Raw genomic sequence first — 16978 nt, 5'->3', positions numbered from 1 at the left:
CACACATCCCCAGCATATGTGGGGGGGGGGTGGAGACAGGATGGATAAAAGGGGGGTGTCTGATGGGAAGAAGGGGTACACCTGGGGGTCCTCAGAGCATCCCAAGGGGGGGGCCCACGTCCACCCCAAAACCCTCCAGGGTGAGAGGGGGGGGGACAGCTACTCACCATATCAGAAACCAGGTGGGCACCTCTCCAGTCAGAACCCCTCGCAATTGAAATAGGGGGGGACTGTTGGCCAGGAGGAATGCTGCGACCTGGGCCAAGTCATATGCGACCTCGCTAGGTGTTTAATTTGCAGGCCCGCTCTCATCCAGTGGGGCTATGTCGCGGCCGATCTAGCGTGGAGCTGAGGTCTGTGCGCACTCACTGGCCAGACTGATTATCCAGCCGTCGCCCAGTCTGGCAGTTGATTGTAGATCTCACATGAAAAACCAGCAGAAAAAAAAGTTCTATCTAAAAAGAAAAAAATTGATAGGACCATAGATCCCAGCAAGGAACTAGGTCCTTACTCCTGACTAGGCAGTATTGTTTTTTTCAGGTGCGCTCAAGTTGTTTTGTTTGAGCTCTTGTTTACCTGGTTGGCTATAGTTAGCCTTGAGATTTTCTTTTTCGCTGTTCCCACCCCTCATGTTTAACACTGCTTTGGGACGTCCCAACATGTAAGAAGATTGGGAGCTGTGTCCGTCAATGAACGAAAGAGAAAATGGGATTTTTGACTTGCCGTAAAATCCATATCTCTGATGTTCATTGACAGACAGAGCACCCACCCCTCTGTGGAGTTGTAATACTTTTGACACTGCTTGTAACCGAGTACCTAGAGCAGAGAGAGGGCGCATTCCCCCTGGGACTGCCCATAGGCGTAGCCAGATTATTTTTTTGCCTAGTGTCCTACTCCTGTAAGGGCAGTAAGACCTAATGGTTATGAAGATCAGAGAAGGTGTCTGTTAATGAATAAAAGAGAAATAAAAGTTTAAAGAAAAACACCCTCAAGAGGGAACAGCTCCTCTTAAACTGCAGCCCTTTAAAACTTTGCGGACAAAAGCAGCATCCGCAGATGCCAAAGTATCTACCTTTTAGAATTTTGTAAAGGTATGCACCGACGACCAAGTGGCCCCCTTGCAAACTTGCGATATCTGTGCCCGATGACGGGAAGGCCCAAGAAGTACTCAGCGCCCGAGTATAATGCGCCATGACAGGGAAAGGTGGAACCGGACCTTTAATGGAATAGGCCTGAGTCACCGTCTGCCTGATCCATCTGGAGATGGCAGCCGAAGAAGCGAACAGTCCTTTCCTTGGTCAATTCGTAAGTACAAAAAGCGAGTCTGACCTCCGAAAGAACTCGAATCCCAAGAACCACATCCAAAGTATGCAAAGCAAATTACCTGGGATGAGCCAGTTTGGGACACAAGGAAGGCAACACAATCTCCCTATTCAAATGGAAGTCAGAGACAACTTTGGGCAGGAATGATGGACAGGGACAAAGAACCACTTTATCCCTATGGACCACTAAATAGGTACTGCAATAGGATAATGCCGCCAATTCCGATACCCTGCGGGCCAAGGTAATAGCCACCAAGAATGTCACCTTCTGGAATAACGTAGGCAAGGGAATCTCCCGAATATTCTCAAATGGAAGTTTCTGGAGAACCGAAAGTACTACTTTTGAATCCCATGGTGGTAAAAGAGAATGTACAGATGGAGCCACATGTCGAACCCCTGAATGAAAGTACTAACTAAAAAGTGCGTGGCTAGGGGGTTGCTGAAAAGAGATTGCCAAGGCAGACACCTGGCCCTTGATGGTACTTAAGGCAAACTTCTGATCAACGCCCTGTTGAAGAAAGATCCGAGCCACAGAAAAGGATCGAGGATGAGCGCCAATCGACTCTGCCAGAAGTACCCGTGATCTCGCCAAGAACCTCGGTATCCTCCTGTGGAGTCGAACCTGCTAAAGGAGCTGCATGTAGGACTGTGCAAACTGAACTGTCTTGAGGGTTGATACCATTAGACTCAGAACCTGTATGCAAAATGGGAGAGAGAACTATCTTAAATGACAGCAGCCGGTGGTTCCTGAAGAGGAAGGAACAATCTGGTCAGAATTAGAATCAGACCTAGGTAAATCAATTAATTGGACAGGGATAGGGGGGACCTTAGGTAGTTCAGACATCACCTGAACCTTTGTAGGAATTAAATCCGCACAAGGAGACTTAATTTCGTGGATCCCCTGGATACACTCACGAAGGAGGTCCACGAGGCCGGAAACCAGCAAAGATGCCCCCCCACCCCAATAATGGGTGAGGGCAAGCATTCATGCTGAAGGGGTCTTGTCTGCCGGTCTGGAGAAGCTAGCTCTCGCCTTACCAGACCAATGATGCTTGGAACCTCCCGGGGAAGATTTGAAAGATCCATTTCCCTTATTCTCCATCCCAAAAGCATGTGCTGAGAAGGAGGGCCCCCCGTCTGCGACAAGGCTCCTTCCCTTTCCTAGACTATGGCAGAAAGGTACTCTCTCCCCCCTCCCCCGTGATACCCTTAATGATGTGACATCATCAGGTTAAACAAACATGGCCGCCAGCTGGAGACCAACCAGACTAAGGGAAAATGGCCCACGACTAGACAGATTAATGCTGATTACCTAGAGCAGAGAGGGGGTTATATACCAGCTGAGGATAGCCCATGGGCGTAGCCAGGTGTTTTTTGTTCTGCCTAGTCCTACTCCTGGAGGAGGCAATATAACCAAGTAGTTATGATTCATGGAGCGCAGTGTCTGTCGATGAACGAAAGAGAAAACCTGGTTGATCCTGCTGCTCTCCATCTCCACCTTCTGTTCATGTCCCCAATTCAGCTGGGTATTTTGCAGCTGTGGTGGCAACTCTGCACATGCAGTTTTCAGTGAATTTCTATGCTCATGATTTCTTCCCCATCATATCTGAGCAGCCCATTTGACTATAGAGTCACACATGTGGGGCCTATACACGGTGGTAAATGACAGCCCACGAGGGCCAGGCCCTGAGCGCTAGTGCAGACTCTTAGATGCTCTGGGGCCTTCTCGCCCGCACGGGGTTCCCTACCTCTCGTCCTCGCCCGCCCTCCTCTTGCCTCTTCCTACCCACTTCTGCACTTTTCTCTTACTTCCCCCTCTCCGCCCCCCCCCCCTTTTTCTGTTTCCTCCCTGTTCCATTCTCCTCCCGCTTTCCCACATCATCTCCACAATTTCGAAAATATCCTGATTTTCTCTCAGTTCAGTTATTCTTTTGTATACCCCTATTTTTTTTTTTATTATTCCTTTTTGATATCGCAAACCTGCGTTGATAGCCACTTATGGTGGCTTACACATTCAGATGCTGACCTGTATTACAATGCTGAAGTCTACGTTTTTTTTTTTTTTTTTTGCCGACTCCTACCTTGCTCTGAGTGTCTACATGTAATTATATCACTTTTTGCTGCTCTACCAAGGTTATCTTGTGTACCTCAGGGATTGCACTGATGTAATGCGTATACGATGTCATTGAGTTTCATGTTTTGTACTTTCTGCTTAAATAAAGAATTTGAAAAAAGAAAAAAAAATGACAACCCACTCCCTCCCTCCTCCTACATGCCCATCAACCAGCTAAACTTAATGGGGGCATGATAATACATAAATAATGGAGGCTTCACCTTCCTGTTAATCTAAGACACTGGCTGGAGGGGCGTGACACTGCCTGTGACTGGCAGAAATCCGCCCACACCATGGTATTGACAAAAAATAAGATTTGATTTCAAATATATATTTTTATAACCATTTAAAACAATTTATTGATTTTGTTTTTCTGTATTGCAAAGCCTGTTTTTTTTTTTTTTTTTTAATATGTGACCAGTAGCAGAGGACTAGAAGCTCCTCCTGCTTATGTTTCCCTGCAGACAGGCTGGGAAAGATCTGGGTCATGTGACAGCTCTATTTAGAATAAAAAAAAAAAGGTACTTAGATGTTTTGCATTAGAAAATTACAGTGCCATCATCCACATACAGAAATAGAAGGAACACTGTACACGGTCGGTGTACACGGTGATACTAAACACACACTGTACACAGTGTGTGTTTAGTATCACTTTAACCTGCTCCCATCCGCGCTACAGCCTATATACGGCTGCAGCGCGGACTCGTTTTTAAACGGCCTCCCAGTGACACGCCCCCCGCGCGCTCCCGCGAGCGTGCATCGGGGAGAATCTGTGTCGGCCGTGTCCAAGGGACACGGCCGATCACAGATCGTGGTGAATGGCCAATCACAGCGGCCATTCACCACGTGATCAAGCTGTCCAATGAGAGATGATCTCACATGTAAACATAGGAGATCATCTCTCATCGCCGGCGCTCCTTCCTCACACAGAGCCTGCAGTGTGAGGAAGGAGGGGGAGCAGTCAGCCGCCGGGGACACACAGCGATGTAATCAGGGCACTGATCACCAGTGCCCTGATTACTAAAGGTAAAAAAAACACACACAGTGCCCGTCATCAGTGCCCACAGTGCCCGCCATCAGTGCCCCCCATCAATGCCCACAATCAGTGCCCATAGTGATGCTAGTCAGTGCCCATCAGTGCCTGCTCATCTAGGCACTGATGAGCACTGACCGGCAGCACTATGGGCACTGAGTGTGGGCACTGATGGTGCTGCCCATCAGTGCTCATCAGTGCCGCCCATCAGTGCCACCCGTCAGTGTCCATCAGTGCCACCCGCCAGTGCCCATCAGTGCCGCCTCTCAGTGCCCAGCAGTGCCACCTCTCAGTGCCCAGCAGTGCGCCTATCAGTGGCGCCTATCAGTGCCGCCTATCAATGCCGCCTATCAGTGCTCATCAGTGCGGCATATTAGTACCTCCTCATCAGTGCCCATAAGTGCCACCTCATCAGTGCCCATAAGTGCCACCTCATCAGTGCCCATCAGTGCAGCCTATCAGTGCCCATCAGTGCAGCCTCATCAGCGCACATCAGTGAGGGAGAAAAATTTATTTTCAAAATTTACTGGCAGAAAATAAGAAACTTTTTTTTTTTTTCAAAATTTTCTGTCTTTATTCTTTTTTTTTGCAAAAAATAAAAAACCCAGAGATGATTAAATACCACCAAAAGAAAGCTCTATTTGTGTGAAAAAAATGATAAAAATTTCATATGGGTACAGTGTAGCATGACCGCGCAGTTGTCAGTCAAAGTGTGACAGCGCTGAAAGCTGAAAATTGGCCTGGATGGGAAGGGTGTTTAAGTGCACAGTAGGCAAGTGGTTAAGGGTAGAAAAGCCACTTTTTTTAGAAGACACATATACAGCAAATAAATTTCCAATATTTTGCCCACACTTTGAAATGAGTGGTAAAACTCTAATATAACAGAGGATGTATATTTCACTGTTGTCCCTGTATCACAGCCTGCAGATGATTTAGAAATAAAAAAATACATGTATATATATTTATAAATCTATAAAAAGAACTGTTTTTACAGTTTTACCAAGACAAGCCATAAACAAATGTGTCAGGCATAACAAAGCAGAGGAAAGTGCAATGAGGGCGTGTGAAAGGTTAAGTGACCACAGCAATCAATCTGAACTCATCTCATCCGATTTGTTTCCAGTAAAGTGAAATATAATCTGAAAATGTAAACATCAACATCTATTTGTACTGCCCTACTTAAACTGTAAATCCAGATTTACAGAGCGAGAAAAAAAAAAAAAAAAACCCTTCCCAATCAGTTGGATATCTTGCAAAAACTTTACTGCAGAATCCCAACTCAGACTCAAATGGACTCCATTCACGTCCTAGGAAGTAGAGTCTTCCTGCTTGTCACATGGTCAGTCCAAGTGTTATAACACTGGGAAAAGAAGTAAGCCAATCAGACCGGAAGACACATTTATGGCCGAGTTCAGCATTTAGTACACAAGCCAGACCCAAATATATCCTATATAATGAAATTGTATGTGAATACTTTTGCCAGTTTTAGAAAAAGATAGCTGGCTGCTGACTGGAATAGAAAGCCAATTTTAATTAAAGGCCAACTGCACTATCATTTCCTTTTTTTTTTTTTTTTGAAAACAGCCACAGCCTGAGTAGAAAAGCCTGCATGCTGCAGAGGACTCCTGCTCTTGTGGAAGCAGTGGATTAGAGAGCTCCAGCTCTGACTATCAGCTCTCAGTAGCAAGACCACTGCTTTCACACAGAAAGGGTCTTTTTCTGTAGTATGCTGGCAAGGGACAAGCTTTTCTACTCTAATATGGCTATTTAAAAAAAAAAAAAAGCAAAGCAAGCTTTAATACTTTGCACACATTCTGTTTTGATGCACTTGGAATGTATTTAGCCAATTTAAATAGAGTTCAATGGGGCTTTAAGAATTATAAAATACATTTGTGGCATCTATACATTTTTTTTATATAAATAGTTTTACCCTATAAAGGTAAATGTGTATGCACAGGTACAGGTCTAGCCAGGTTGTAAAATAAATGCCTCATAATGAGTATGTTATTGCAAAAATATAGTTCCAAAAAAATAAAAGCAATACCAAGCCTCGTGTCTGAGTTTCTGGACATGTCACTCTGTCTCTGTCCTCCGCTCCTTGGTCAAAGGCACTGCACCTGATCATCATCTGTTTGCCTAGATTTGCTATTTGCTCCTTTTCATTTTCTACTGCTTAGTTGCTATTTGCCATCTACATGCTTTTTTCGTCTTATACCACTTTGTGTATATGCACATTCAAGGACTAGGAACATATAGATCTATTTCATATGACTGGGGATACCTGGATCTAAGTGGCATACATTACCTCATGACGTGACATTTGCAAAGTTCTAGAGAAGAGTTCTTTAAGCCAATTAATCCAGCCTGGCTACTATGCAATCATTTTCTCTAGTTTGCAATTCTATCCACCCGGTGGACTTCACACACTGGTGCAGCAGTAGTGAAATATTCATTCAATATTTGTAGTGGTCATATCCACATGTCGGTCTGTATCTGTGGCGTTGCCAGTATGTTTTTGAACCCCAGTTTGATTTAGATGCACTAACTTGGAACTGTCCATCATTAGAGGGATGTTTGAATAGTGTGTATGTGGGTATGGAGTCCGGCGTACCTTTTTGGTTTTATAGACGTTGTCTGTTTTATTGATTGGTGATGGGAGGTGGTTCTGTTTTTCATTTTTGCTTAATGGATTTTGGAGCTTAAATAAAATTATTACTTTTATAGATTATTGATGTTTTTGTTACTTTTTTTTCTACTATACCCCAGAGGCTCATCATTGTGGTACTTTATGCAGTTTCTTCTTATCTGTAGGTTTTTGTATACGTTTTGTTCTGACCATAGAGCCCCACTTTATTTAAGTGAGTGGGTAAGTACCTATAGGTCTCCTTCTGTTAGACACCTCTTAAACACTCACTGTTCCCCCTGTTTTTGTTTATTTACCAGAAAAGATATTAGCCTAAAATGATAAATTAGATTTTTTTTTTTTTTTTATTGGCTGTGTTTTATAGCAGAATGTAAAAAATAGTTTTTTTTTTTTTTTCAGATGATGCTGATGAGTGTGGAGCTCACCATCATGACCAATCCTCTTCAAATTTGATTTTTGGGAAAAATATGAAGGAAGACACTGTATTTGACTTCCCTTCTGTCTGCCTCATCTTCCCTTTGAAGGGACGCATTCCTTGGCCTGAGCAGGGATCCTTGAGGGACATACCCGGTCACTATGCGACAGCACTGTCTCTTCTAGTTACTTGCACTGAGCTTCTGATTGTCATGATCCTGGCATCTCTAATTATCTTTGTGTGCAATACTTGTTTTTAATATACGGCTCTCTGGTCAATACAGGTGATACATGTGGAAGTTCTAAGTGTCCAATCAACAGACCCCTGAAAAAGGGTATATTTACCTGAAACGCGTTGGGTCCATTTGGAACACATGCCTTACCTCAATCACCATTTGTACATATGACCTATTGTTGTAAGCTGTGCTTTTCTATTTTTTATCTCTGTATGACACTTTAAGACGGTCTGTTCTTGTACACATTTTAGAATGCTTGTGTAATAAAATTTGCTCTTTTATTGAACATATTTTAATATATACATTTTCTCTGGATGTTTGGTCGCCCACATAATCCCACACCCTAGAGGGTATTTCTTGTGTGTGGTTTTTTTTTCAGGAATGGTCGTTTTTCTTTTGTCTTTATAGCACAAAAAAATAAAACTGATCAAATACCACCAATAGAATGCTCTATTCGTGGGAAAAAAGGACATCAGTTTTATTTGGGTACATCGTCGAACGACCACGTAATTTTCAGTTAAAGTAACGCAGTGCTGTATTGCAACAAATGGCCTGGTCATTAAAGGGGTCAAACCTTCCGGTCCAGAAGTGGTTAAACAGTTTTTAGTAATATTTGGCTGTTTAAAACGTAAGGGAGCCAGCCAAGGATATCTAGGAAGTTGATCCCCATATAGAGTTTATAAAAGTGAAAATACTGGTCCAGAAACAACTAAGCATTGTACAGGACCACGAGATATGAAGATAATCACTTGTTAAAAAGAGGTCCAAATGTCTCGAGAACATATGAGTGAGACTGGAGGGCACCACGTAGCACCTGGTTAACACCTTATACGGTGACTCTAGTCTACACGTCTTATCTATCTTTTTCAGATTTTGTGGCTTTTAGGTCCACTATCCTATTTTGCTACATAGGTGTGTGTGTGGAAGGTGAGGGTAATCACTAGGGTTAGAATAAACTATGAAGATTAATTTGGGCGCCAGGGGAGCATGTTCAAAAGTGGTCAAAATAGTAGCGAGATCTTTATCTCGTATGAGCGATGCGATCCAGTGTCCAATCTGGGTGTCAAAAACGTTCTGAGGGAGGGGCTTTAAACATGTCTTGGATAACTGACCATGGATAAATGGAGCCCTTCGTTAAAGAGAAAATGCTGTCATGAAACTGTGCTTAGTCAACAAGAAAAAGGTGGCAGGGGACTTGAGTTCACCATCAAAGGAAGTAAGCAACTAGCATTTTCTGAAGGAAGACAGCAATAGCAACCCATATATTTATCACAGATATACTTTAAAACTTTGACAAATAGAGTAAACTATCTTTGAAACACAGCGACATATTACAGATTCTGGCAATATTCTATGGTGTTATTGCAAATAAACCTTTTACAGGCAGTCTACTGCCAGTGAAGCTTTATCTTCAGATACCAGACTAGAATAAAGGTACACATGGTCAAAAAGAAAACTTACAGAGACTAGATACCTTTACCTGTTCATAATCCCAGCAATGTTTTATTTTAAATAATTAAATTCAGCTAGCCATTTAAATACATATAGTACATTCTATTTACCTGTCACTGAGATGAAGGAAACTGCTGCTTTCATCTTGGTGTTCATCCTCAAAGCTCAGATTGGACCAGCTTCCTGTGCTGTCATCACCAACGCTAACACTGGTTTGTTGACTAGTCACTGAATCCACTGACTGGAACCCATCCTTTCCAACAGAACTAAACACAAATGGATTAAAGGGTTAGTTCACCTCTGATAGTGTAAAAAAAAACAAAAAAAACCCAAAAAAAAAACCTCTGCAGCGATTAAACCTAGTATGAATACAAATGAACATGTGCATAGTCACATTCCTAAAGGCATTTACTTATCCCTCAATTCTGGTATAGAGAACACAATTATGAGCAGAAAACTGCATCAACACCCCTCATGGACTTTAAAGACGGACCAATATAGTAAAAAAGTATTTTTATTGTACAATTGTAAAAATAGAGGTAGAAAAATAATTAAATCCATTTAAAAGGAAGATGCATATAAAAATATGAACTAGTACCCATTACATAAGGGTAGACAGACAGACTATAGAATGAAGAATGAAAGAATGTGTCTGATCATATTTTAAAGGGCCAGTTCACATGAACCTGTTTGAAAACCACGTAGATACGGTTTAAAATTAAACGCTTCATTAAAACTAGGGGGCGATGTGGCTTTAAGATGAAATATCCATCTAAGCTTGCTCTGTATTAGGATATTAGGATTTTATTTAGATCACCACCTCCCGGGTTTTAATGAATGTGATCCAGAGCCAAAAATGTCACCCTTGGTATCGAGTCCTTGTAGACTAAAGCACTGTGTCTACCAAGGTGAAGCACAGGGTCCCTTTTTCTTTTGTTAATGCTTGCCAAGTGTCGGTAGATTCTTCTCCCGATTTTAAGTTTTGGTTTTCCCGATGTAGTAGAACCCGCACTCACAAATGAGCAGGTACAGCATGCCGAGGGTTTTGCAATTTACATAATGTTTAGATGTAATTGCTCAAATGATACTCTCTTTGAACGGGAAGCAGAAAGATTAAGATCCAGATTACTTGATCGAGGTCTACTCATAAATCTTTGGAAAAAGGCTTACAAAAAAGCCAAGGGTAGATCGTGTAAAAAAAAAACTAAAAGTGAAACTACAACCAGAATCATCACTCAATAAAACATGAACAAATTAAGCATATTTTTGGAAAGTACTGGCATTTAGATGGTATGGATCCGTCCTTGACCCCATATGTACCCAAACAACCTGTGATTACATATGTAAATTGCAAAACCCTCAGCGTGGTATATCTGCTCATTTTGTGAGTGCAGGTGCTACTATGCTAGGGAAACCAAATTCGAATTCTGGAGAAGAATTACACTTGGCAAGCATTAACAAAAAGGACCCTGAGCTTCCCCTTGGTAGACACAGTGCAAGAAATTTAGTCTGCAAGGACTCGATACCAAGAGTGATATTTTTGGCTCTGGATCACATGCATTCAAACCTGAGATGTGGTGATCTAAATAAAATCCTATTACAGAGCGAGTTTAGATGGATATTTCATCTTAAAGCCACATCGCCCCCTGGTTTGAATGAAGCGTTTCATTTTAAACCATATCTACCTGGTTTTCAATCAGGTTTGTGTGAATTGGACCTTTAAACTACAATCAGACACATTCTTTCATTCTACATGCTCTCTGTCTATCCTTATGATGTTATAAATTGAATGTTATATACAAAGTGAATACCCATTCTATTATAATGCTGTTTGCTCAATGTAATTCATTAATGATGCATTCAAGTCAATAGATCACTCTGTTAGTATGGTCTTTACATTGTCTATGGCAAGTAAAATATAACTAATGTTGGCAAATTTTTGCCATGTTAATATGTACTGTATTTTCTTGTTTGCCGGTAATGGTGAAACATGGCGGCAACCCATGGGCGGGTCTGTTGGCCTATGGGGGGGTGGTTTGATACAGCACCTGAAGCACAAAGGCCCCTTTCGCTCCCATATGGAGGGTTAGCGGGCCTTTTCTAGCAGGCTGCATGGAACGTATACTTGATCCTCCAGGTGCAGTCCTCTTCCCGTTAAAGCTTGGAACACGGACACTCGGCCTATGAGGGACCCTTGGTGGATATGTCTTGTTGTCAGGACAACAGGCACTTCCACCACACTAATGGCCAGCTGTGTTGTGAGCTGTTTTGAATAAACATTGATACTATATTACAACAGGTATGATTTCATTATGCTAATACTTATTCCCTAGGTTCCTCAATAAAAGTTTTTGCTAAACTTGGACAGGGGAGGAACATATATAGCCTTGCAAAAGTATTCACCCCCGGCATTTTTCGTGTTTTGTTGCCTCACAACCTGGAATTAACATGGATTGTTTGAGGATTTGCACCATTTAAATTACAGAACATGCCCACAACTTTGAATTTTTTTTTTTTTTTTATTGTAAAGCAAACAACAAATAGGACAAAATAACAGAAAAGGTCAATGTGCATAACTATTCACCCCCCTAAAGTCAATACTTTGTATAGCCACCTTTTGCGGCGATCACAGCTCCAAGTCGCTTTGGATAAGTCTCTATGAGCTTACCACTGGGATTTTTGCCCATTCCTCCTTTCAAAACTGCTCCAGCTCCTTCAAGTTGGATGGTTTGCACTTGTGAACAGCAATCTTTAAGTCTGACCACAGATTTTCTATTGGATTGAAGTCTGGGCTTTGACTAGTCTATTCCAAAACATTTACATGTTTCCCCTTAAACCACTAAAGTGTTGCTTTAGCAATGTGTTTGGGGTCATTGTCCTGCTGGAAGGTGAACCTCTGTCCTAGCCTCAAATCATGCACAGAGTGGTACAGGTTTTGCAAAAGAATATCCCTGTATTTAGCACCCTCCATCTTTCCCTCAACTCTGACCAGTTTCCCAGTCCCAGCTGCTGACAAACATCCCCACAGCATGATGGTGCCACCACCATTTTTCACTGTGGGGACAGTGTTCTTTGGGTGATGTGATGTGTTGGGTTTGCGCCAGACATAGCGTTTTCTTTGATGGCCGAAAAGTTCAATTTTAGTCTCATCAGACCAGAGCACCTTCCTCCATACATTTTGGGATTCTCCCACTTGCCTTTTCGCCAACTCAAAATGGCTTTCTTCTGGCCACTCTGCCATAAAGCCCATGTCTATGGAGTGTACAGCTTATTGCTGTCCTATGTGCAGATACTTCAGTCTCTGCTGTGGAACTCCGCAGCTCTTCCAGGGTTACCTTAGGTATCTGTGCTGCCTCTCTGATTAATGCCCTCCTTGCCCGGTCTGAGTTTTGGTGGGTGGCCGTCTCTTGGCAGGTTTGCTTTTTGTGCCATCAAAGATTTGGATATTTTTTTTATAACCTAACCCTGACTTGTACTTCTCAACAACATTGTCCCTTACTTGTTTGGATAGTTTCTTGGTCTTTATGGCAGTGTTTGGTTTGTGGTGCCTCTTGCTTAGGTGCTGGGGCCTTTCAAAAAAGGTGTGTATATGTAATGACAGATCATGTGACACTTAGATTGCAACACAGGTGGACCTCATTTCACTAATTATGTGACTTCTAAAGGTAATTGGTTGCACCAGAGCTTTTTATGGGCTTCATAAGAAAGGGGGTGAATACATACGCACATGGCAATTTTCTATTTCTAAAAAATAGATTTATGTATATATTTTTCTCATTTCACTTCACCAACTTAGACTATTGTGTTCTGATCCATCACATTAACAAAACATTAGTGTGCGCATGCGCGCGGGCACGAGAGAGGACATGTCCTAGTCGCGCTCCGCACACCACCAGCCACAACTTAGCTACCATCAGCAGCGGGGGACTGTGTGATCGTCCTGAAAGACATCCAGGGAGGCGGTGAGTCTGCCATGAGGCGGGGGACCAAGGGATTGCCCAGAAAAAGGCAGTACAAGCAGGGTGGCAAGCGGGACGCTTCGAGGCCTACCTCTGCCGGCAAAACACTTCACCTAAAATGGCGCCGGGCAAGCAGACTGCACGGAGCGGCCGGGGCGCGGCCCTGGAGAGACCTCCAGACCCCACATCTCCCCACCTGGCGGCTAATTCTCCCTCTTGGGGGACCCCTTCTGACTTGGGGGACCCCTTCTCCTCTCAGATATGGGGGGAATCGGGGGGGGGGGGGGGGGGGGAGTCCGAGCGCTGCGGCGGGGTTGCATGCTCCGTCCCCCGCCTCCTCCCACGGTAGACCTGAACCATCATGCTCCCCAGGCTCCTCAATGGACCGGAATATGGCCGATTTGGCGGACTCCCTATTCAGCCAACCTAGCCCCCCGGGTGTGGATCTGGCGCCCCCCCCCCCCGGCCCCCTACTCTGGGGATGCAGTTTTGCTGTCACGCTTCTCCACTATGCTGCAGCAGGAACTATCCAAGACGTGCTCCATAATCACTACCGACATTAAAACAGGACCTGCAAAGTTTTGGGGTACGGCTGGACGTTATTGAACACAAGGTGGATGGCTCTCTGCAAAGGGTTAACCAGAATACTAAACTAGTGACTCAATTGCATGACAGGATGGAGGAGGCCTACTCTAAAATCGAAGATCTTGAAAACAGATTGCGCCGTTACAATGTGTGCATTAGAGGTCTCCCTGAGACGCATCAGGACCTGGAGACGGCGGTTCATGGCCTCATGAAGGACTTGATACCTGACATTTCCCCTCATCAACTTGAAGTGGATAGGGTTCATAGAGCCCTGACTGCACCATGGTCAGATGGTCTCCCTCGCGACATCATTTTGAAGCCGCATTACTATAAAATTAAAGAGAAGATGATGTCTGCAGCTAGGAATCAGCAGGACCTCACCCTGTTTGGCTCACCAATACAGCTCTTCACGGATCTGGCCCCTTCCATGGTGCAGAAGCGCCGGGCCCTTAAGCCTTTACTGCAACAACTGATAAACCACCATATCAAGTATCGATGGTCCTTCCCTTTCAGGCTCTCATTTTCCTATAATGGCAAGAACTATTCATTCACTAACTTTCATGACGGGGAGGATTTGCTCCTGGAGCTGGGCATCTTATCCAGGGAACCACACTCTTCGCCTCAAGCTGCCCTGCCTGATCGTCCTCTGTCCCCGGTTTGGTCTCATCTGGGCACTCCGTCCACTAAGCAGGGCAGACGCAAGCCCTGAAGTGTGATCGAGAACTTTTTCCACCTACTTCTATTTCACTTTTAATTGCCTGTTTTATGTGTTTCATAATGTTTTTTCCCGGCCCTGTCAATCCTGGCCGACGTCGCGTTTGCGGCGGAGGTTGGGTAGGGGTGGGAAAGGTGGTATTAACGACCACCCCCTGTTTGCATTTATTTTGCCCTGATGGCCTGAACTCCGCTGTCACGGACAGTTTTGGTTTTATTTTTTTAAAATTTTTTCATCATGAGGTTTCCCTGTTGGGGGGGGGGGGCGGTCGCCCTGGTGGGCTCGCCTCCCTCCCATTTCTTTATTTTTTCTTCTTTGCTAGGAGGGTCTTGAGCCCCGGTTGTTTTTTTTTTTATTACTTGTGTTGACTGATTCCTGGGTTATATACAGGGGTGATTTGCAGTCCAGTCGACGGGGGGCCTGGCGTTGCCCTGCTCCCCTAGTTTTGGGTGCGGGGGGGGCTGGGTCTCTTGGCGACTTGTTTATCTCAGGGACTTGGGCGGTTTTGGGGGGTGGCTCCCCTCAGATCCTCCGCCTTTTTATGTTTGTCGGGTTGTGGCCCGGGGTGTTGGTGAACTTGCCCTTATCTTGTGATGGGGGCAACCTCACGCCACTTACCCCAGGTGTGGTAACTGGGAGAATACAAATCCCATGTACTTTCTATTGTGTCTACTTTGATTGCCTTACCGGCATGGGAGGTAACTCCTCCTGCCTTCTTTTGTACTCTCTAACTTTTTCTTTTCTCTTTTCTGTTCTTGGACCCCGATTCTGCGTGCCGGCCCCACTATGATGCTCCTGGGCCCTATAGATGGCTGGATGTCGAATATTAGCCTGCAGCGACTTGCTGTACTGTGACTAGGTGAGTGCAAACTACCAAAAAACCATGTCACCTCTGGGCTCCTCTAAATTCTCCCTTATTTCCCATAACGTGCAGGGTTTTAATTCTCCAGTGAAGCGTACCAAGGTTTTCTTGCATTACAAATGTCAAAAAGCAGACATTCTGCTGTTGCAGGAAAAACACTTTTCAAAAACTTTGGCCCCTCGATACCTCTCGCCCTATTATCCTCAGTTTTATCTGTCCTCTGGTCAGGACAAGAAGAAGGGGGGTAGCCATATGTTTTTCTCGCAAGGTTTTTTTTTACTCCGGTTACGGTGGTCAGGGATAGGGAGGGTAGGTACCTTATGGTGGTGGGGCTTTGTTAACGACCAACTAGTCTCTTATTTCCTACTATACCCCTAACTCCACGACATGTTGCGAACTCTGCTTCCCAAGGCAAAGGGCAGGGTGATTCTGGGGGGGCGATAGCAATCTTCCCCTGGAACACACCCTGGATAAATCCATCCCGGGCAAGCCCAGATATAGACATTTGCCAAAGAACGGGCATAAATTGGCCCGTCTTCTCCACGACTGGGATTTGTTGGATCTCTGGAGGGAACACAATCCGTCCCAAAGAGACTATACGCACTTTTCTCGTGTTCATGGCACCTACTCCCGAACAGATCATGTGTTTGCCAGTTCAGCTCTTGCCCCATATGTGTGCGCGGCGCGGATCCTGGAAACCCCCTGGTCTGATCATTCGCCGGTGATGGTGCAATTCACGGCCCTGTGGTCTAAACCGGGTCCCTCTCCGTGGAGGCTCAACACGACTCTTCTGAATAATCCTGGGGTCCTGGGGGAGGTTGAACGGGACATAAAATTGTTTTTTCAGGAAAATTGTTCGGGGGACACCTCTCCGACCATCACCTGGGCCGCGCATAAGGCAACGGTCCGCAGAAAATTGATCCAGATTGCGGCTAGACTAAAGCGCAACCGGAAGAGCACCATAAAAACGCAAGACGAAACACTGACCGATTTACTCCATGAACAGAAGACACATCCCCAGGTGGACATTAGACATAAGATAGACGCTGCTAGACTGGCACTTAACCTGAGCCTCAAGACCCAAGCTGAGAAATGTCTTCGATGGTCTCGTCATAGATACTATACCATGGGAGATAAACCAACCACGCTTTTGGCGAGGAAACTGGCCCCCTGCCCCTTTACGTCTGCACTACCCAGGTTACGATTGTGGACTGGGGCACTCCCCCGCAATCCTGACCTGCTTACGTCTGAATTTACAAGGTTTTATACTAAGCTCTATCGGGCTCCAGCGAATTATGATCGGGGACTGGCCGACTCCTTTTTTGCGGACCTTGATTTGCCGTTGTTGTCACAACAATCTCATATCAATCTTATGGACGGAGCGATCACGGAAGCGGAGGTGACGAGGGCTATTAAGGGCTTGCACCCCTCCAAGGCCCCTAGGCCTGACGGTTTTTCGGGTGCATATTATCGTAAATTTCAGGAAATTCTATCCCCTCATCTATGTGCCTTTTTTAACGCGCTTCGGGCCGGAGAGTCCCTTCCACCCCAGGAAAACATGGCATACATTCATGTCCTTCCTAAGCCGGGAAAGGACTATAGTACTTGCGAAAACTACCGCCCGATTTCCTTGATCAACTCCG

At 44.6% G+C, this 16978-nt stretch overlaps 1 protein-coding gene across 1 annotated transcript in view; it reads right to left on the bottom strand.

Moving 5' to 3' along the window:
* Positions 1-16978, bottom strand: part of AKAP11 (A-kinase anchoring protein 11) — a 189068-nt gene that overhangs the window by 32099 nt on the left and 139991 nt on the right. The window contains exon 8 of the mRNA XM_082244878.1: positions 9325-9480. Within this exon, the coding sequence (XP_082101004.1) occupies positions 9325-9480 (156 nt within the window). The remainder of the gene's footprint in view (positions 1-9324; positions 9481-16978) is intronic.

This window comes from Pelophylax lessonae, assembly GCF_965119305.1.
Source record: "Pelophylax lessonae genome assembly, chromosome: 2".
NCBI lineage: Eukaryota > Metazoa > Chordata > Amphibia > Anura > Ranidae > Pelophylax > Pelophylax lessonae.
This window is presented reverse-complemented; position numbering and strand designations above follow the sequence as displayed.